Below are 23,072 nucleotides of genomic sequence, written 5' to 3' on the forward strand. Positions count from 1 at the left end.
CCATCCAAGTGGACCTAGAGCGAGAATAAAAATGTGCAGAGCGAAGCGAGGCCGTGCCCGAAGTGTGGTGAGCGAAGCGAGCCCGCAAGGGGCCCTCTTACAGGCGCTGTGTACAGCTGATTTCCAACTATTCCGCTTCGGCTATTTCCGCTGGCTCCTACTGCGCAGGCGCAGCGCCTGCGCAGTAGAGGGGGGGCCTTATCCGCCGAGGGGAACTTTCTCGGCAGAACACCGACGGATGGAAGAAACAGCAGGGAATGTGGTGATCATCAGGATCTGAATCCGGGACCTGCAGCAAACGGTGAGCGACCTGCTACCAGGCATTCATCTGTATACAGTACTCCATGCATACATCTGTTTCAGACAGGGGGTGGGGGTGCCACTGGTTGCCACTGGGTTGTACGCTGAGATTTGGGTAAAGAACCTGCAAGTGCTCGGACATATTCTCCGCACGCGCACTATCTGCATTTGGAGAATACACCAGTGCACATGCGGGTCCTTTACACAACCCTTGATGCACAAGCACATACAGCATCCTTTTGTAATGCATCTCAATGCAGCACACTGTACGGCTTCTGTATGGTTGCATGCATGAAGCCTAAGAAACGTTCGCTTGCATCTGAAATATAAGAAAAAGGATGACTTTAGCTGAGCCACAGGGGTTACAAGAATCTCAATGGGTCATCCAGATGGTTAATACAACTTGTCCCCAAAGAGGCTGACCATCAGAGGAGCAGTGAAAGGTAAGGTGAGATATGGACCCTGGTGAAAAACATTCACTAGACCCTGACCACTGACTGACAGACAGCTCCCATACATCTTATCCAAAGAAAATATCATACCTTGCAGGTAAATGACTAGTGGATCAACAGCTCTAAAAACTATAACTGTATTTAATTTAGACCACCAAGACCAAATAACAATGATAACATTCTATATATACACTGTATATATTGTGAAGGTATGCAAGGTGAGGTAATGGATAATCGGTATATTTCACCTAGCATGCGTTCTATTGTAAGAGACTGAACCGGAATCCGGCCCAGGTTTTCCCAGCCTCTGTGGCAGGCTTGGTTCCGGTCCGGATGTTGTGGTCCACACTCAGGTGGACTTTAAATGAGCAGGAAGAGAGCACAGGAGAGCTCTGGTCTGAGACTCAGAAGGGAATCTGAGAGAGAGGAGCTCTGGATTTAAAAAGAAGGTTTGCTTTACCACGTTTTGTGGGTGACGGGAGCAGCCCCATACCGTATAGAGAGCAGTCTACTGTTTAGTTTAGTGCCGGTGTTCTGCCGAGAAAGTTCCGCTCGGCGTATAAGTTCTCCCCTCTACTGCGCCTGCGCAGTAGGTATCGGCGGAAATAGCCGAAGCAGAACAGCTGAAAATCAGCTGTACACGGCGCCTGTAAGAGGGCCCCTCGCGGGCTCGCTTCGCTCGCCACGCTTCGCTCGCCACGCTTCGCTCGCCACGCTTCGGGCACGGCCTCGCTGCGCTCGGCACTTTTAGATTCCCCCTCTAGGTCCACTTGGATGGTGGGGAAGGAACCTGGACCCAGGGCGCAGGCGCCGTGTACAGCTGATTGAAGCATTTGAGCTTCGGCTATGTCCGGCGGCTGAAAGTAGTATGTACTGCGCAGGCGCTGCGCCTGCGCAGTACAGGGGGGAACTTATCCGCCGAGGGAACATTCTCGGCAAGACACCAGACGGCAAGGATTTACTTTACTGTTTTTGTTTGTTTTCATGACTTTGCAAACTTCTTCTAAATAAAGCTGGCAACTCATCAAATTAAAAAAAAACTGCCTGCATGCTGACCCTAATTTCCAGAAAAGGTGATCCCCACGAGCTAATCTCCCACAATATATATATATATATATATATATATACAGTAAAACCTTGTGTTGAGAGTAACTTGGTTTGCGAGTGTTTTGCAAGACAAGCAATTTTTTTTTTAATCAAGCGTTATGCGTTAGTAGCGTTATGTCACAACTGAGTATAAAAGAGAAGAGAGGTGCCTCTAAGTGTAGCAATACGGTTACATTTAATGAAGGGACAACATTTAGCAACTCACATGGTTGATGAATAAAAGAGGCACATCGAAGTAGACAGGCATCCGGGGTAAAGCTGTCCACATAGACCATCCTCCACACCGCCATCAACGTCATCCCTTCCACGCAGACTGACAGCGGTGAGAGCCGGCGGTGCGGAGGATGGTCTATGTGGACATACCCGGGATGCCTGCAAACTTAGAGGTGCCTCTTTTATTCATCAACCATGTGAGTTGCTAAATGTTGCACCTTCATTAAATGTAACCATATTGCTACACTTAGAGGCACCTCTCTGCTCTTTTATACTCTGCTGGGTTTTGCTTCTAATCCCCTTGTGGAGGCTTCCATTTGTGGATGGACATTTTATGTTTACACAACCTGGTCACATTGCTATAATCTTTTTATATGGACTATAAACTGAAGGACTTATGAATAAATATGGTTGTGGAATGAATCATCAGAGTTTCCATTATTTCTTATAGGGAAATTTGCTTTAATATACTGGTACTTTGGATTACAAGCACATTGTACTCCAAACAGGGATTGCTGCACTTAAAATTTATTGAAAGTCCAAAATAGACTTTCAATAAATTTTAAGTGCAGCAATTCCAGTTTGGAATTTCTGTAAATATGACTGGTGGGATGGAATATATATGGAATATATACGGTGTGTGTGTGTGTATATATATATATATATATTCTATACAGTATCTCACAAAAGTTAGTACACCCCTCACATTTTTGTAAATATTTTATTATATCTTCTCATGTGACAACACTGAAGAAATGACACTTTGCTACAATGTAAAGTATTGAGTGTACAGCTTGTATAACAGTGTAAATTTGCTGTCCCCTCAAAATAACTCAACACACAGCCATTAATGTCTAAACCGCTGGCAACAAAAGTGAGTACACCCCTAAGTGAAAATGTCCAAATTGGGCCCAAAGTGTCAATATTCTGTGTGGCCACCATTATTTTCCAGTGGTCGTCTTGGAGGTGTGTTTGGGGTCATTATCATGTTGGAATACTGCCCTGCGGTCCAGTCTCCGAAGGGAGGGGATCATGCTCTGCTTCAGTATATCACAGTACATGTTGGCATTCATGGTTCCCTCAATAATCTGTAGCTCCCCAGTGCCGGCAGCACTCATGCAGCCCCAGACCATGACACTCCCACCACCATCCTTGACTGTAGGCAAGAAATACTTGTCTTTGTACTCCTCACCTGGTTGCCACCACACACGCTTGACACCATTTTGAACCAAATACGTTTATCTTGGTCTCATCAGACCACAGGACATGGCTCCAGTAATCCATGTACTTGGTCTGCTTCTCATCAAAAAACTGTTTGCGGACTTTCTTGTGTATCGTCTTTACAAGAGGCTTCCTTCTGGTTTGACAGCCATGCAGACCAATTTGATGCAGTGTGTGGCGTATAGTCTGAGCACTGACAGGCTGACCCCCCCACCCCTTCAACCTCTACAGCAATGCTGGCAGCACTCATACGTCTGTTTCCCAAAGACAACCTCTGGATATTACGCTGAGCACATGCACTCAACTTCTTTGGTCGACCATGGTGAGGTCTGTTCTGAGTGGAACCTGCCTTGTTAAACTGCTATATGGTCTTTGCCATTGTGCTGCAGCTCAGTTTCAGGGTCTTGGCAATCTTCCTGTAATCTAGACCATCTTTATGTAGAGCAACAATTCTTTTTTTCCGATCCTCAGAGAGTTCTTTGCCATGTGGTGCCATGTTGAACTTCCAGTGACCAGTATGAGAGAGTGAGAGCGATAACACCAAATTTAACACACCTGCTCCCCATTCACACCTGAGACCTTGTAACACTAACGAGTCACATGACACCGGGGAGGGAAAATGGCTAATTGGACCCAATTTGGACATTTTCACATAGGTCATACTCACTTTTGTTGGCAGCGGTTTAGACATTAATGGCTGTGTGTTGAGTTATTTTGAGGGGACAGCAAATTTACACTGTTATACAAGCTGTACACTCACTACTTTACATTGTAGAAAAGTGTAATTTCTTCAGTGTTGTCACATGAAAAGATATAATAAAATATTTACAAAAATGTGAGGGGTGTGTGTATATGTGTGAGTGTGTATATTCATATATATATGTATGTGTGTAAAATTTATATACATACACCTTTGGTGGAAGGAAAGAAAGTTGAATCATCTATGGACGGCTTTAGTATATAAAGAGTACATCTAGGAGGAAGGGACAGCACTTAGGCAGCATATAGATTAGTCATTTTTTCGTTCCTTCAACCAATGGGTAAAAAAAAAATGACACATTCGAGGTGGATAGGGGAATCCTCCCCACTGCGACTTTGTATTCTGACAACGGGGAGACTCTCCTGCCATCAGAATACACTGATGAGTGCTGCTGGCCATAGCCTGCGGTGTGAATCAAGCGGGGAAAATTGGACAGGGCGGTTGTACAGAATCCCTGCTGAACCAGTCAAATTTGGATCCATGTATGGTCACCTTTATTATATAAAGAGTAGGGGCATTGCAGTCATTCATATGCCTTGTATTTTTTTAAATGTACATAAGGCCATGTTTGATTGGACAAGGTGGAGGGGAGGTGATGTCACAGTAGATGCCTCTGGGAAGTCAACATTGACTATTTTAAATCTTTATTCTGCCAGCATTAGTAAATAGATAGTTAGGTATATTATATTTACTTGTTTAACCTTTTTTTTTTTTTTTTTTACATTTATTCAGTAAATTTCTGGCCTAGGCAAAATGATGCAAAATGATGCCATACATCCCAGGAGTCTTCAAGACGGAAGAAGTGGCTTTCTAAGCTAAGCACATCTCCTGCCTGCATGCCTGAGCTTTGGGTAGATGAATTCCTAGAAGTAAATGTGCAATTAATCATCTGCCCTTACTCAATGGCTGCAGCTAGAAATGCTAGGGGGTGTTTTTCAAAGTGATTTCTCAATAAAATAAAGCATAGAGACATGAATGTATGGCAGGATGAGTTTGCTTTGAATATTAAAGATGAATTAAACATGGGATTTGGTTTGCGGTGCTCAGATGCAGTGTAGTTCTGCTTTAAAGTAACCCAGTTACCTTACCCTGCATGGGCAAAGCACAGGTTCACATCTAGCTGAAATCTCCAACAACATTGTACAATGGCTACATTGTAAATCATTCTAAATAGTATCACAACCTAGAGCTCCATTGGTGCAAAAGTCTTTTTATACCATATGTCTTTATAATGTAACATAACATACTCACTGGTTCTTTTTAAGCCTCCTCTAGTGTAAGGCCAGCCACAGACATGCAATGGTCATTGCCCAATCCAGCCAATTACAGTAGGGAAGGAAACGATTGTACTTGTAAAGTCTGATCTCAGAGACGGACTGGAGCGCACATTACCTGTTCTAGTGCTGCTGTGCTATTCATTCCTAATGGCACCCAAACGCACACATTATAGTGCACCACAACGCATGGTAACACTACAGGACGTGCAGTCTTTTAAAGATGTATATGCACCTTGTATGGTGTGTTGTAGTGCACTGGAGAGCTCATCCAAATGAATAAACGGCCCTAATACAGTGCACATCAAGGAGTGAAGTAATGTACTGCACACCTGTGAGCACGGCCAAAGAGTGAGGACTTTCCTGGGCAATCACTATTGTCCCCCAAGGTAAGACCCTGATCAGGGCCCATCCAGGGCAGGATCACACTATTGTGTTGTGGTAACATGTGCATTGCCATGTGTGTGACAACACTCATCTATTGTAAATGACACCCCAACCCACCTTCCTGATGGATGCACATTGCAGAGCAGAGGATGGCGGTGCGCTGACTGGTGCTGCGGTGCTGTAAATGCCACATTCATTATCTTGTGTCCGGTGTGCTCCATTAAAATCAATAGACTGCCCAACAATGTGAATGGGTCCTAATCCATCATCACATCATTATACAGATAGTAATAAATACAGATCACATCTTCCCATCTCCACCTCAGCTCTATAGATGGTCATTATACATAGACTGTATATAAGAGTATACTGTCCTATCACCCTCCTATACCCCAATGTCCCTGACACAGGTCCTAGTGTGCTGCAGGTGTATTCATCTCCTCCGATCAGGGATGGCTGTACCATGTATTTGTAGCTGGAAGAACAAAAAATAAGTGTAGCGCTATACAATGTCCAACATGAACGCCGTTAGGCCAATCAGTTCAAAAATGTACAGTAGGAAGGAATCAACCGTATCTATGAAAATAGGTAGTCCTCAAGTAAACATTATAAAACAAGGACATCCGGCGTCCAGAATGTAGACAAGCACACTCCCACCGAGAGATGAAAAGGCTTACCGGATAAGGTGGACCCAAAGGGGCATACGCCAGGTTGCGTCGGATAAAGCTTGGGTGGTGAGTGGCTGTGCTTGGCTTGAAGAGGTGGTGTTTGTGAATGGTCCCACAAATTGCTGTATCCCTCTAAACAGTGCCCAAATCTTGAGGGGTGTAGGTAGTCTCACGGGTGTGGGTGGTCCTCCGAATCGCGGAAGGATGGAGTGACGCGTTGTTATATCCCTTTTACTCTCATAGACAGAAGTTGTCTGAGGTTCCCAGGCCAACAGCTTTATCCGACCCAACCCGGCGTATGCCCCTTTGGGTCCACGTTATCCGGTAAGCCTTTTCATCTCTCGGTGGAAGTGTGCTTGTCTACATTCTGGACGCCGGATGTCCTTGTTTTATAATGTTTACTTGAGGACTACCTATTTTCATAGATACGGTTGATTCCTTCCTACTGTACATTTTTGAACTGATTGGCCTAACGGCGTTCATGTTGGACATTGTATAGCGCTACACTTATTTTTTGTTCTTTCACTTTATACCTTGTTGGTTGTGTTAGCTGCTTTTGTCCCCTTTCTTTTTTGTGCAGCGCAGAATTATTTTGTATACATCTTTATTTGTAGCTGGAAGGCAGGAAGATCTCATCCATCCATTCTTTCCTCTATCCATCTGTCCTTCTAGCCATCCATTTATCCTTCCTTCCATCTATCCATCCTTCCTCCCTTCCATTCATCCTTCCATCCATTCTTCCTTCCATCTATTCTTCCTTCCATATATCTATCCTTCATTCCTTTCACCCATCCTTCTGTTCTTCCAGCCAGCCATCCATTCTTCCTTCCATTAATTTATCCATCCTTCTATCCATCTGTCCTTCTAGCCATCCATTTATCCTTCCTTCCATTCATCCATATATCCTTCCTTCCATTTATCTATCCTTCCATTTATCCATCCTTCCTCCCTTTCATTCATCCATCCATCTAATCTTCCTTCCATATATCCATCCTTTCTTCCATACATCCATCCTTCATTCCATTCACCCATCCTTTCAGCCACCCATCTATCCTTCCTTCCATACATCCATATTTCCTTCCTTTCATTCATCCATCTATCCTTCCTTCCTTCCAATCATCCATCTATCCTTCCTTCCATACATCCATGCTTCATTCCATTCATCCATCCATCTGTCCCTCCAGCCATCCATCCCTTCTTCTTTCCATTCATCCACCCGTCCTCATTGATCCATCCATCCATCTATCCTTCCTTCCTTCCATTTATCCATCCATCCTTCCATACATCCAATCATCCTTCCATACATCCATTCTTCCTTCCATCCCTGCATTTTTCCACCCTTCCTTTCTTCCAGCCTTCTATTCATTCCTCTGTCCCTCCATCCCTTTGCTCTCCTACCCCTCTGCTGTCTCATTCCTCCATCCTTCCATCCCTCTGCTCTCTCATCCCTCCATCCTTCCATCCCTCTGCTCTCTCATCCCTCCATCCCTCTGCTCTCTCATCCCTCCATCCCTCTGCTCTCTCATCCCTCCACTCTCTCATCCCTCTATCCCTCTGCTCTCTCACCCCTCCATCCCTCTGCTCTCTCATCCCTCCATCCTTCCATCCCTCTGCTCTCTCATCCCTCCATCCTTCCATCCCTCTGCTCTCTCATCCCTCCATCCCTCTGCTCTCTCATCCCTCCACTCCCTCATCCCTCTATCCCTCTGCTCTCTCATCCCTCCATCCCTCTGCTCTCTCATCCTTCCATCCCTCTGCTCTCTCATCCTTCCATCCCTCTGCTCTCTCATCCCTCCATCCCTCTGCTCTCTCATCCTTCCATCCCTCTGCTCTCTCATCCCTCCATCCCTCTGCTCTCTCATCCTTCCATCCCTCTGCTCTCTCATCCCTCTGCTCTCTCATCCCTCTGCTCTCTCATCCTTCCATCCCTCTGCTCTCTCATCCCTCCATCCCTCTGCTCTCTCATCCTTCCATCCCTCTGCTCTCTCATCCCTCCATCCCTCTGCTCTCTCATCCTTCCATCCCTCTGCTCTCTCATCCCTCCATCCCTCTGCTCTCTCATCCTTCCATCCCTCTGCTCTCTCATCCCTCCATCCTTCCATCCCTCTGCTCTTTCATCCCTCTGCTGTCTCATCCTTTCATCCCTCTGCTCTCTCATCCCTCTGCTCTCTCATCCCTCCATCCCTCTGCTCTCTCATCCTTCTGCTCTCCCACCTCCCATCCCTCTCCGCTCCAGACCGGGGCACTCTAACATCTCCTTCTGATGGGAAAAGCTCTTCACCCCGCCCCCTGAACTAATTTGCATACGAAGCCGGGCTCAGCCAATGGGAGGGCCGGAGGGGAGAGGGTCTGGAAGGGGCATTTATGGGATAGTGTTAGCTCTCTCCCGGAGACTCCTCCCCCTGTCTCGTCTCTCCTCCCCCTCTCTCCTCACTGGCTCAGGGAGTCGGGCTGCCAGCGAGACAGCCGGGAATACCGGGAGAGCGGAGAGAACGCCGGGGAGCGGAGTACACAGCCGGCTACAGACCGGGAGCACAGGGGGCGCTGTGCGGGGAGTGTGCCCGGTCCTGGACACAGTGCGGCGGGCACACAGCGCAGTCCTACTTGGAGAGATGACCCCGAGCTGTGTGTGATCGGCGGGGAGACAAAGACACAGAGCCGCTCCGGAGTGCGGGACATGTGATCACCGGGAGGATTACCGACACCCACCGGAGACACCACCGACACCATGAACTACCTGGTCAGTCTGTGTGTGAGAGAGAGAGGGGGGGGGGGCAATCAGAGCTGTCAGAGAACAGACAGTCCTTAGTACAGAAATCATAGAGACAGTCCTACATCAGAGAGCTGACAGTCCTTACTACCGTACATACATCATAGACACATAGTAGAGCTGTAGTAGAGACAGTCCTTAGTACATACATAGTAGATCTGTAGAAGGGACAGTCCTTAGTACATACATAGTATATCTGTAGTAGAGACAGTCCTTAGTACATACATAGTAGATCTGTAGTAGAGACAGTCCTTAGTACATACATAGTAGATCTGTAGTAGAGACAGTCTTTAGTACATACATAGTAGATCTGTAAAAGGGACAGTCCTTAGTACATACATAGTAGATCTGTAAAAGGGACAGTCCTTAGTACATACATAGTAGATCTGTAGAAGAGACGGTCCTTAGTACATATTTAGTAGATCTGTAGAAGGGACAGTCCTTAGTATATAAAGAGTAGATCTGTAGAAGAGACAGTCCTTAGTACATACATAGTAGATCTGTAGAAGAGTCAGTCCTTAGTATATAAAGAGTAGATCTGTAGAAGGGACAGTCCTTAGTACATACATAGTAGATCTGTAGAAGAGTCAGTCCTTAGTACATAGATAGTAGATCTGTAGAAGAGTCAGTCCTTAGTACATAGATAGTAGATCTGTAGAAGGGACAGTCCTTAGTACATACATAGTAGATCTGTAGTAGAGACAGTCCTTAGTACATACATAGTAGGGTTGTAGAAGGGACAGTCCTTAGTACATACATAGTAGATCTGTAGTAGAGACAGTCTTTAGTACATACATAGTAGATCTGTAAAAGGGACAGTCCTTAGTACATACATAGTAGATCTGTAGAAGAGACGGTCCTTAGTACATATTTAGTAGATCTGTAGAAGGGACAGTCCTTAGTATATAAAGAGTAGATCTGTAGAAGAGACAGTCCTTAGTACATACATAGTAGATCTGTAGAAGAGATGGTCCTTAGTACATACATAGTAGATCTGTAGAAGAGATGGTCCTTAGTACATACATAGTAGATCTGTAGAAGAGACGGTCCTTAGTACATACATAGTAGATCTGTAGAAGGGACAGTCCTTAGTACATCTGTAGAAGAGTCAGTCCTTAGTACATAGATAGTAGATCTGCAGAAGGGTCAGTCCTTAGTACATATATAGTAGATCTGTAGAAGGGACAGTCCTTAGTACATATATAGTAGATCTGTAGAAGGGACAGTCCTTAGTACATATATAGTAGATCTGTAGAAGAGTCAGTCCTTAGTACATATATAGTAGATCTGTAGAAGGGACAGTCCTTAGTACATAGATAGTAGATCTGTAGAAGAGTCAGTCCTTAGTATATACATAGTAGATCTGTAGAAGGGACAGTCCTTAGTACATACATAGTAGATCTGTAGAAGAGTCAGTCCTTAGTATATAAAGAGTAGATGTGGTGGGAAGAGGTGTAGACTGTGAAGCTCAGACTACAATGATCTGTAATAAAAGAAAAGTGAGTGTGAGGAAGGAATGTGGGAGACGGGGCGATTGCCATACGGATCATACGGTGGAGCCGGCCAAGAAATAGTTGGCCGGTGGTGACTGATCCAGACACAGGAAGGAAGTCAGAGGCAGCAATGTGTGGAAGGGATAGGAGAAGAGTCTTAGTAAATCCTCTACAAGCTCTGTGTATGAGTCGGATCTCTGGATTTATCCATCAAACCTTCCGATCTCCTTCTGTAAGGATAATAATAATGTCCAGTAATTCCAATCAGAATGAATTGATTGATCAGGGGATGGTGTGGGGTTGCTATGGGTTACTGCCGTGTCTTATTATCAGTCCTGGCTGTATGTTGTAGGACTGTAATGTGAAGTATTGGAGATGAGTGTGGTAGAGGAAGGAGACGTTCATGACTCCTCAGCTCCTCGCTCTTCCTGCAGAGCACAGCTGGGAATGTATCTTGTCTCCGGGTCCCTTTTTGGACCTTCTGATTTATCGTACTAAAAGCTGCAGAACTTTCCCGGATTGGGGTGAGATTACTATAGATGGCATTCCTGAGAGCCGTTACCATGTGAGGGTCCAAACATGAGGACTTCACCTTGGAATGGTGGGATGACTTATTTGTAGAATAGAAGGAATGTCAGGAATGTTGGCTTTGTAGGAGAAAGGGATCCTCATGGGGGGGTCACTGATCAGCTGCTTCCACACAGACCTTCCAGGGTTAAAAAAAGAAAAAAGAAATGGAACAATGATTGTAGTCGGCCACACACAGGCTCCGATTATCTCCTACAACTTGAAACATCCCATAATTATTTCTTATACTGTGATATGGTCACAAAAGAAACACTAATTTTTTTGGAATGAGTACTTCTTGTATGTGATTGGCATATTATTAGATTCATAGAAACTCAGGTCCTCGTTGTGGGGGAGATTTACTAAACCTGGTGCATAGTAGCCAATCAGCTTCCAGGTTTTATTGTCAAAGCTTGATTGAACAAGATGAAGTTAGAAGCTGATTGGTTGCTATGCACCAGATTCTGTGTGCACCAGCTTTAGTAAATCTCTCCCTGTACGTGTCTTTAGCAAAAAAAATGATCACACTTTTTATGTAGAGCTCTAATACAGGGGTCTCCTGACTTTCCAAGCAAAGGACCCAATTACTATTTTTCGGACATTGAGGGGGATGTGAGAGTAAACAATGCCATAGGCCTGGTGGTCGCTGGGAGTAAAAATTATTACATGACACCTGTGGTCATTGGGAGGAGGAATAGCACCCCATCATTGGTGTCAGTGGGAGGAATGGCGCCCCATCATTGGTGTCAATGGGAGAGATGGCGCCCCATCATTGGTGTCAATGGGAGAGATGGCGCCCCATCATTGCTGTCAGTGGGAGGGATGGCGCCCCATCATTGGTGTCAGTGGGAGGGATGGCGCCCTATCATTGGTGTCAATGGGAGAGATGGCACCCCATCATTGGTGTCAGTGGGAGGGATGGCGCCCTATCATTGGTGTCAATGGGAGAGATGGCGCCCCATCATTGGTGTTAGTGGGAGGGATGGCGCCTCATCATTGGTGTCAGTGGGAGGGATGGCGCCCCATCATTGGTATTAGTGGGAGGGATGGCGCCTCATCATTGGTGTCAGTGGGAGGAATGGCGCCCCATCATTGGTATTAGTGGGAGGAATGGCGCCCCATCATTGGTGTTAGTGGGAGGGATGGCGCCTCATCATTGGTGTCAGTGGGAGGAATGGCGCCCCATCATTGGTGTCAGTGGGAGGGATGGCGCCTCATCATTGGTGTCAATGGGAAGAATAGCACCCCATCATTGGTGTCAGTGGGAGGAATAGTGCCCCATCATTGGTGTCAGTGGGAGGAATAGTGCCCCATCATTGATGTCAGTGGGAAGAATAGCACCCCATTATTGGTGTCAATGGGAAGAATAGCACCCCATCGTTGGTGTCTGTGGGAGGAATAGTGCCCCATCATTTGTGTCAGTTGGAGAATAGTCCCCATCTTTGGTCTCAGTGTGAGGAATAGTCCCTCTTCTTTGGTGTCAGTGGGAAACAAATTTCCCATCATTGTTGTCAGTGGGAGGAATAGTGCCCCATCATTAGTATCTTTGGGAAGGTATAGTGCCCCATTATTGGTGTTGATTGATAGACTAGTGCCCCATCATTGGTGTCAATGGATAGAATACTGCCCCATCATTGGTGTCAGTGGGAGGAATAATGCTCTATCATTGGTATCAGTGGGAGGAATAGTGTCCCGTGATTGGTGTCAGTGCTGGGAATAGTGCCCCATCATTGGTGTCAGTGCTGGGAATAGTGCCCCATCAGTGGTGTCAGTGGGAGGAATAGTGCCCCATCAATGGTGTCAGTGGGGGGAATAGTGCCCCATCATTGGTGTCAGTGGGAGGAATAATGCTCTATCATTGGTATCAGTGGGAGGAATAGTGTCCCGTGATTGGTGTCAGTGCTGGGAATAGTGCCCCATCATTGGTGTCAGTGCTGGGAATAGTGCCCCATCAGTGGTGTCAGTGGGAGGAATGGTGCCCCATCAATGGTGTCAGTGCTGGGAAGAGTGCCCCATCATTGGTGTCAGTGGGAGGAATAGTGGGCCCATGATTGGTATCAGTGGGAGGAATAGTGCCCCATTATTGGTGTTAGTGGGAGGAATAGTGCCCCATGATTGGTGTCAGTGGGAGGAATAATGCCCCATGATTGGTGTCAGTTGGAGGAATAGTGTCCCATGATTGGTGTCAGTGGGAGGAATAGTGCCCCATCATTGGTGTCAGTGCTGGGAATAGTGCCCCATCATTGGTGTCAGTGGGAGGAATAGTGCCCCATTATTGGTGTTAGTGGGAAGAATAGTGCCTTGTATCAGTGGCAGGAATAGGTTCTCTGAGGCTGGATAAAGACAAGCAAAGGGCCACAATTTGGAGATCACTGGTCTAATGTAAAAGTAATTTGTAGCAAAATCAGTCCTCTATGTGCCCGTGTATAGTAAAAAATCTTCTGGTGGGAAATGTTCCTCTTTCAAACCTTCACACCAAAGTACCGCTATTCCTTCTTTTTTATGGGGAGCAGGTACCTTTTTAACAGACACCCACTTCTACTTCCTCAGTTCTTGCCTAGGTGTGAATGACAGTGTTTAGGTACACCTCCTGGCCGAAGCTTCCTGGGAGATGTCACATATCCCAGGAGTCTGCAGGACGGGTCCCACAGCGCCTCCTCAGGAAGTCACAGATGGCTCCCATAGCCAAGATGGCAGCACTGGGGACCTGCAGCAGTAAGATGAACTGGCTGTAGGAAGACAGTGCTGGACTCCAGGCACCTGATTTAACAGTCTGCAGCTACAGTACCTGCTGACTTCTAATTTTTCATGCCTAAGCTCAGTGCTGATAACAAGCACAAAACTACCATTTAATGAAAGGACTGTCAGGGTTACAAGAAAGAAATTGAATTAATTGGCAGCGTTTCCCTCTTCCAGGAGACCCCTGACCTTTCTTCATCAGGCCTGAGCTGAGGAAGGAGTCAGGTCAGCCTCCATTGATGCCGTACAGCATGACACTCAGCTAATTAATATGTCTACTATGACAGGGAGAGAACACAAGTGAATAACAGCACACACAACTATGAGAGAGAAGATTGCTCATGGTCTATTTGTATAAGCTTTATCAAATGAGAAAGCCACAGAACTGAGACTGTCCAGCCAAAACTGTGGTCAGTTAGTGTTACCATGCAGTACATTCACTCAGTAGTTGTTGGGAACCCACAGAGGTAAAATATTGTCTGAGAAGGGTATCATTTACCGATTCAGGCCCGAAATGTTATGGAAGGATGTTTATTTGTCCATGTAATTGATGCACTTAAAGACAACGGAGAAGCACATTTATTGATATAAGGAGATGGCCCTCTGATGTTGGTCCTCAGAGGTGACTTGGACTGGCCTGAAGTAGAGGCCCTCAGGAAAGTATGAGGACCAACTTGAGCCACATAGTTGTGATTCTACAGACCTGCTTTTTTATGCAATAAAACATTTACTCGACATGCTGTTCATTGATACTTGGTGTTCCTCTGTATTCCCTTCCAGTAACAGAATGTTCTGTACATTTCCATTTTCCGAGCACATAGCAGGACAGTTTGAATTGTCTACTTTTACCATACTGAGTAGTAGGTTTAGGTTTCTGGCTGCCCAGTTGAATCTTCGCCTCGGTAACTCTGGTTGTCGTCAGCACTGTCACTTTTAAAGAGAAAGCTGGGATACAGAACATGAAGAGTGTGGTTGACTTATAAATCTGGATCTCTTAGAGAAGTAGTCTTGACTTGCTTCACTACTGTCATCCAATTATCAGTTCACGTTGGCACTTAGCCTGCTGGGCTTCAGTCTACGTCAGTGGTCTTCAAACTCTGGCCCGGAGGCTGAGTGTGGTCCTTTATTTGCCTTTATTTGGCCCTTGGGGCACTATTCCTTTCACTGACACCAGTGATGGGGCATAATTCCTGCCAATGATACCAACAATGAGGCACTGTTCCTCCCACTAACACCAATGATGGGGCACTATTCCTTCCACTGACACCAATGATGGGGCACTATTCTTCCCACTGGCACAGATAATGGGGCACTATTCCTCCCGCTGACACCAATGATGGGGCACTAGTCCTTCCATTGACACCCATGATGGGGCACTAGTCCTTCCTCTGATGCCAGTAATGGGGGACTATTCCTCCCACTGACACACAATCATGGGGTACTATTTCTCCCACTGACAACCATGATGTGACACTATGTCTCCCACTGACACCAATGATGGGGCACTTTTCCTCCCACTAACACCTATGATGGGGCACTATTCCTCCCACTGACACCAATGATGGGGTACTGTTCCTCCCAATGACACCAATGAAGGGGTGCTATTCCATGTCACTAACACCAATGACTGGGCGCTAATCTTTCCACTAATACCAATGTTGGGTCATTGTTTGCTCTTATTGAAACCAGGGCATTTTCTACTCACATTGGCTAGAGTCTGGCCCTCTCAAAGTCTGAAGGACAGTAAACTGGCACTTTGTTTAGAAAGTTTGGAGGCCTCTGATCTAGGTGGACCCAGTAGCATTCGATTTAAAAAATAAAATGTACCCACATTTTAATGGCCTCCCACCTTACACAAAAATAGTGGTGGATAGAGGGGGAAGGGTTAGCGACCCAGTCAACTTTTCATTGCTGGATGTTTCTGGTTGGAGAGGTTACTTTCTCTGTTTATCATGGTGACCATTGTCATCAAAACGGAGAGTAATGGGAGAACCCTACATTTTGAGCTGTAACTGGAACAGGAATAGAAGTCTTCCAATGGGGACGGGGACACTTTTTGCAGGGACCATTGTCTAAGGTAGGCCATCAATGAAATTATTTTCTTTCGATTGCAGGTCCCTGCTGGGAGAACACAGTGATTATTGCTAGTGGCATGTAAAAATCCAACAGGCTGGTTGTACCCAAGTTGATGCAGTCGGCCTACCCATAGATGGTTCGAATTTCAGCCGATCCCTGCTGAACCGGCCGAGATTTGAACTATCCATGACCGGCTTAAGAGAGCATTTCCCCTCACTTTAGTGAGAGATCCTCTTTTCTTCAGTTGTATCTATGGGACAGGAAGTGAAGTGAAATCTCCCTGAAACTGGCAAAGGTCTTCACTATTCCATGCAATATTAGTCCTTAGCAGAAGAAAACCCTGTTTTACAGGGGGAGCAACTTAGTAGAGTAGGCACCCTCCAAATCCGTCCTCCAGGTCTGCCACTCTTTGAATCCCTACGAACGAGAACCAGCAAGGCTGAAGAGATACATATAACAAGGCCTTCTACACATTATAAGGTTTGGGTTGGACGAAAAAACCTGAGAGCTCAGGTCGGAGCCACTGTATTACAAATCCGACGTTGGTACAGTGATTTTCTCCACTGAGTTATTGTGTTCTAATAGGGGGACACTCTGGCCAGTGTTCTCTGCCATTGGCTTAGACCACTGATTGGGAGTTGGTCGGTTGCTGGTTTTCCAGCATGTTCGTCCTAAAGAAACCGGCTGCCATACACACAAATGTCGGACGTTTTTTATCGAATCGGCCAATGTCGCCTGACATCCGGCCCGTGTGTACTAGGCTTAAGAGTACCAGTAGCTCCACAGATGTGTTCCAATGAAATGTATACTTCTCACCTTGTTATATGGCCTGGATCACATGTATTGTGTAGTATGCCAATCAACCTGAATATATTCAGTGCCTCTGATATAAAGGAATTTCTCTGTATATCAGTCTGTGAAGTCTTCTTTTGTACATATACAAAAGTATCTAATGGAGAAAACAGTATCTTTTCTAAGCGCATTAGTAAAATAAAGATGAGATGCCAACTTGGAGAGGCTCACCTGGAATGATTGCCGGGTTTGTGGATCCACAGCAATAGTGCTTTGTATAATACGTATCCATAGGGCTAGACGGTTCAAAATCTTTAATCCATAATGAGCCCAACTGGGAGCTTCAAAATCAAATAAAAAATGTTCAATTAGACTCGACGCGTTTCAGAGCACACATTTCTCCCTCTTGACGAGTATCACAAAGCACTATTGCCCTGAATTCAGAAACCCAGCAACTATTCCAGGTGAGCCTTTCCACATTGGCGTCTTACCTTTATTTTACCGATACGCTTAGAATAGATATTATGTCTCCATTAGATGCATTGTCAACGTATGCAAGAGGAGGGTTTGCAGATTGATTCACTGAAGATATCATTTATATTGGATGTGTTGCATATATACAGCCTGATTGCCATGGCACACATTACATGTGATCCCAGCCATATAATAAGGTGAGCAGTATATACTTTATTTGATGACATCTATGGAACTATTGATACTCTTATGCCCTGTACACACGGTCGGATTTTCCGACAGAAAATGTGTGATAGGACCTTGTTGTCGGAAATTCCGACCGTGTGTAGGCTCCATCACACATTTTCCAGCGGAATTTCCGACACGCAAAGTTTGAGCGCTTGCTATAAAATTTTCCGACAACAAAATCTGTTGTTGGAAATTCTGATCGTGTGTACACATATCCGACACACAAAGTGCCACGCATGCTCAGAATAAATTAGGAGACGAAAGCTATTGGCTACTGCCCCGTTTATAGTCCTGACGTACGTGTTTTACGTCACCGCATTCAGAACGATCGGATTTTCCGACAACTTTGTGTGACCGTGTGTATGCAAGACAAGTTTGACCCAACATCCGTCGGAAAAAATCCATGGATTTTGTTGTCGGAATGTCCGATCAATGTCCGATCGTGTGTACAGGGCATTATGCCGCGTACACACGGTCGGACTTTCCGACCGGAAATGTTTGATTTGAGCTTGTGTGTATGCTCCATCGAACATTTGCTGTTGGAATTTCCGCACACAAATGTTTGAGAGCAGGTTCTCAAATTTTCCGACAACAAAACCTGTTGTTGGAAAGTCCGATCGTGTGTACACAAGTCCGTCGCACAAAAGTTCACCCATGCTCTGAATCAAGCAGAAGGAGCCGCAGTTGCTAATGAACTTCCTTTTTCTCGGCTCGTCGTATGTCTTGTACGTCACCGCGTTCCCACGTTCCCACATTCGTAATTGTTGGCCAACATTTGTGTGACCGTGTGTATGCAAGACAAGTTTGAGCCAACATCCTCCGGAAAAAAAATCCACGATTTTGTTGTCGGAAAATACGATCGTGTGTACGGGGCATAAGGCTGGCCATACATAGCTTGAATTTTGGCTGATTCCTGTAAAGTGGACGAAATTCAAGCCATGGGTGGCCTTGATGATGCCACCCGTCTTGAAAAACATAAATTAAAGAGCTTCAGTCACTTGTGCAAAAATTAAGTCAGCAGCTACAAAAACTGTAACTATAGGCAGCCGGCTATGACTCCTTATGGCTTCCCAGCCGGCATCCCATTGCTTTGTGGGTGAATGGTCCCACGGCCTTCTGGGACCTGTGACATATCTCAGAAGGTTGCGGGCAGAAAGGAGGAGAGGAGAACTTCTAGTAAATCCACCATGGCGATCTGACCAGGAGTGGAACTGGAAGTGGGGGGGGGGGTTACCTGTCAAAACTAGGTACCCCCCCCAAAAAATAAAAATAATTCCCCCAAATGTGGCGGGGAGGGCTTTGGGAATTTCACTCGGGCTTTCACACTGGAGTGAGAGGAGAGGCTCTTTTTAGGCTCTATCCAGGCACTATTTTTAGCGCTATAGCACCTGTAAAGCGTCTCAGTGTGAAAGGAGCCTTAGAATCACTCAGGAGGGAACACATTTAACCCCTTGATTGCCCCCTAGTGTTAACCCCTTCCTGCCAGTGACATTTACACATGAATCCGTGTATATTTATAGCACTGATCGCTGTATTTATGTCAGTGGTCCCAAAATGTCGCAGTACCGTTAAAAATCACAATGTCGCAGTACCGTTAAAAATCGCAGGTCACCGCCATTACTAGTAAAAAAAAAAAAAAAATGCCATAAAACTTTCCAATCAATATACAATATACGCTTATTGTGATTTTTTTTTTACTAAAAATATGTAGAAGAGTTTATATTGGCCTAAGCTGAAGAAGAAATTTTTTTTTTTTTTACTATTATAGCAAAAAGTAAAAAATATTGTGTTTTTTCAAAATTGTCAGCCTTTTTTGGTTTATAGCGCAAAAATAAAAACCGCAGAGGTGATCAAATACCAAAAGAAAGCTCTATTTATGGGAAAAAAAAGGACATCAATTTTGTTTGGGTGCAACGTCGCACGACATTGTCAGTTAAAGCGACGCAGTGCCGTATCGCAAAAAATGGTCCGGTCAGGAAGGAGGGTGGGGGGTAAATTCTTCCGGGGGCTGAAGTGGTTAATGGTCATTATGGCCACCAACTCCACTTTTCTCAGCTCCTGTTTTCATAAGTCCCTCCAAGTCGTAGAAAGGTGAAATGACATGTGCTCGTTATAGGACTAAAATAGTCTCCTGCACCGTTCTCTCAATATTCCAAATCTACATTTCAGAGCCGGATTGAAACTAAAAATGAGTCAATTTCCTTTTGGCACCAGCTCAAATCTCTGTAAATAATTGGCTCAGATCATGATATTATAAAATAGCCGGCATAGCTTAACCTCTTGCAGTGAGAGGGCCCCTCTGCTGATTACTGTATAGAAGAAGGAGAGCATTAATCATTTACCAGCAGATAACGAGCTGTACAGCAAACAGGATCCAGGGTGGGTGGAAGGAATATAGTTATAGACAGCCATATGAAACGTTTCACAACATTTATATAGCCAACAGATTATATTGGTGGGCAATTACTCACATAGTATGCACATTTATAGGCTGAAGTCATAGGCTGTTTATTGGTAGTGTGTAGAAAATAATGAAAGCCTGGAATTTCCTTTATAAATGGAAATGTTTGTCACCGAAATTTCCCCTCCTCAGTCATTTTAGTTGTATTTTTTTTTTTTTTTTAAATACTGTAAATCACTGCAGCCACTAATAGCGTTTATCCTTATTGGGTCATTCTGATGAGCCCGGTACGCTGTGTCCGATTGCATCTCTTTTCTTCCCTCTACTCACAGGGACTGAGGCAGCAGTGGGAGCCATTGGCTCCTGTTGCTGTCAATCAAATCCTGTGAGGAGGGGAGGGCGGGGCCAAGTCACGGTGGGTGTGTCTATGAACTCACACAGCCTGGCTCGGGATCAAGTCCGCACATCTGCTCCTATAGCAAGCAGTTTGCTATGGGGGCACATACAGAAGAGGAGCAGTTGAGGCGGACCCCAGAAGAGGAGGCTCAGGGCTGCTCTAAAATACCATTGCACAGAGCAGGTAAGTATAATGCCGCGTACACACGGTCGGACTTTTCGTCTACAAAAGTCCGACGGACGCCGACGGACTAAACCTGGCTGACAATCCGATCGTGTGTGGGCTTCCCCGGACTTTCATCAGACTTTCAGCAGGCTTTTCCAGCCGCAAATCTGATGGACTTTAGATTTGAAACATGCTTCAAATCTTTAGGTCGTAACTACGCCGGACCCAGAAATCCACTCGTCTGTGTGCTAGTCCGAGGGACAAAAACCCACGCTAGGGCAGCTATTGGCTACTGGCTATCAACTTCCTTATTTTAGTCCGGTGTACGTCATCACGTACGAATCCGTCGGACTTTTGTGTGATCGTATGTAGGCAAGTCCGTTCGTAAGAAAGTCTGCCGCAAGTCCACCAAAAGTCCGCCAAAAGTCTGACAAAAGTCAGTCGAAAGTCTGTTGGACAGGCTTTCGGACTTTTGTAGCCGAAAAGTCCGACCGCGTGTACGCGGCATAACATGTTTATTATTTAGTTAAAAAAAAAATTGCCTTTAGAAACGCTTAAAATGTTGCCTGGTACATTCTGCATCACAAGGGTAATTTGCAATTAACCAACACATGGAAGCACAGGAACTGACCTTTGTTGCTTGCAAAATATTCTCAGCATACTGGAAAAAAATCAGTACTTATTTCAGAATCTATTTTTCCTCTAATGCCCCGTACACACGACAGGATTTTCCGACAACAAATGTTGGATGTGAGCTTGTTGTCGGAAAGTCCGACCGTGTGTATGCTCATTGGTCCATAGAACACTTGTTGTCGGAATTTCCGCCAACAAATGTTTGAGAGCAGGTTCTCAAATTCCGAGCGTGCGTACATAAGTCCGACGCACAAAAGTCCACGCATGCTCGGAATCAAGCAGAAGAGCCGCACTGGCTATTGAACTTCATTTTTCTCGGCTCGTCGTATGTGTTGTACGTCACCGCGTTCTTGACGTTTGGAATTTCCGACAACATTTGTGTGACCGTGTGTATGCAAGACAAGTTTGAGCCAACATCTGTCGGAAATAAATCCAGGATTTTGTTGTTGGAAAATCCTATCGTGTGTACAGGGCATTAGGATAAATTTATTTGATATCCCAGGAGTCTGCAGACTGTGCATGCTTGGTTATTCTCACCTAGGCGAGAAAGGTAGAAGTGGTGAGAAAATAAGAGGAAAATAAGAGGTAAAAGTATTTTCTACCAAGTAAAAAAAGTCATATCTAATTCTGTTAAAGGTGGGGGCAACAATTAGGATTACAGAATGTTAAAAATAAAGATCAAGGTCCATTTTCACTAAGTAAACTTTAACAAAGTGAATTCTCTGCTCTTTTAGTAAATTGGCCTCATGGACTAAAGATACATGGTAAGGTGGTCAGCACTGATTGAGAGAAATCTATCAGTAAAGAGCTTGGATGGAGGAATTTCCACTGCTGCATATTGTATTTTGATAGATGGCACCCGCGGTTGAATGGATTCAGCCTGTGTTTTGGCCAACCGTTTTCCAAGTGTCTACTTTATTTTCAGATGGAAGGATGTTGGGTAGGAGGGTTCCAACAGGGCCACCCATGACTTAATTTTCCAATAGTTCATCAGAAACTGCTTAAAGCGGGGTTCCACCCAAATTTTGAACATTATCTCTATGCATTCTCTTCCTTGCCTAGATGCTGACAGGCAGTGTAAAAAAATTTAAATCGCCGTAATTACCTTTTTTTTTTAATCTTCTTAGCACTTCCTGGTTTTCCTCCCGTGGGAGTAGGCGTGTTTCTAGCCTCTCCCAGACCTCCCACAGTCCCCTGGGAGCTAGTCTCAGGCTTCCCAGCATGCATTGTGCAACAGTGTCATCACAACATCTCGGTGAATGCTGGGAGCACAGCATTCACCGCATCCAGGAAATACATGCTTGTGGGCTTCAAATGCCCACAATGAAGATGGAAACCACCTTCAGTGAATTTTATAAGTTATTCTTTACAACGAAATCGGACACAGGCGGACTTATTACACAGAACATGTGAGTAGATAATCATGAGAAGAAAAGTTTGTGAATGAACTCCAAAAAAAAAAAAACGATAGATAGGTGGACCCCCGCTTTAAGCCACTATAAAGGCCTTTTTTATGTCTAAAAATAACAAACGTTATACTTCCCATTGCACAGAGTGGCCCCAAACTTCCATTTCTGGGGTCCCCTGCTGGTGCGGGTCGAGAGGCGTGGCGTCTCGCTCTACACCTTGTCCAATCAGAGAACTCTTTGCATTCATTCAAAAAATTCTCAGGCATCCTCCTGTATTCACAATTCATCCGGCTGGCCACTAGTCACAGGACTTGGAAGAAAGAGGCCATCACTGGAGTAGTGGTGTCTACTTTGGTGATTTCCAGCTTCCAGGAACATTAGCCAGGAATGTAATTTATATTATATTAGTCCAAGCTGGACCCTTGTAAGTATATGTATAATATGCTGATTCCTGGAATTTTTCTGTAAGAAATAATAAAATTGCGTTTTTTTTTTTTTGTGAAGATGCAATCTCTTCTTGTAGGCCCAGCCCCCAAATTGGCTTTC

The 23,072-nt window shown here is 45.1% G+C and overlaps 1 protein-coding gene across 2 annotated transcripts in view; it reads left to right on the forward strand.

Moving 5' to 3' along the window:
* The first annotated feature begins 8,788 nt into the window (after positions 1-8,788).
* The window catches only part of BCAR1 (BCAR1 scaffold protein, Cas family member), a 206,495-nt gene continuing 192,211 nt past the window's right edge, over positions 8,789-23,072 (forward strand). Inside the window, exon 1 of one of the 2 annotated variants that reach the window (XM_073605436.1) lies at positions 8,789-9,122. In XM_073605436.1, coding sequence (XP_073461537.1) covers positions 9,111-9,122 — 12 coding nt within the window. In that variant the 5' untranslated portion in view covers positions 8,789-9,110. The remainder of the gene's footprint in view (positions 9,123-23,072) is intronic. The other variant, XM_073605435.1, reaches the window with a different exon arrangement.

Source organism: Aquarana catesbeiana, linkage group LG11, assembly GCF_042186555.1.
Source record: "Aquarana catesbeiana isolate 2022-GZ linkage group LG11, ASM4218655v1, whole genome shotgun sequence".
In the NCBI taxonomy this organism is placed as follows: Eukaryota; Metazoa; Chordata; class Amphibia; order Anura; family Ranidae; genus Aquarana; species Aquarana catesbeiana.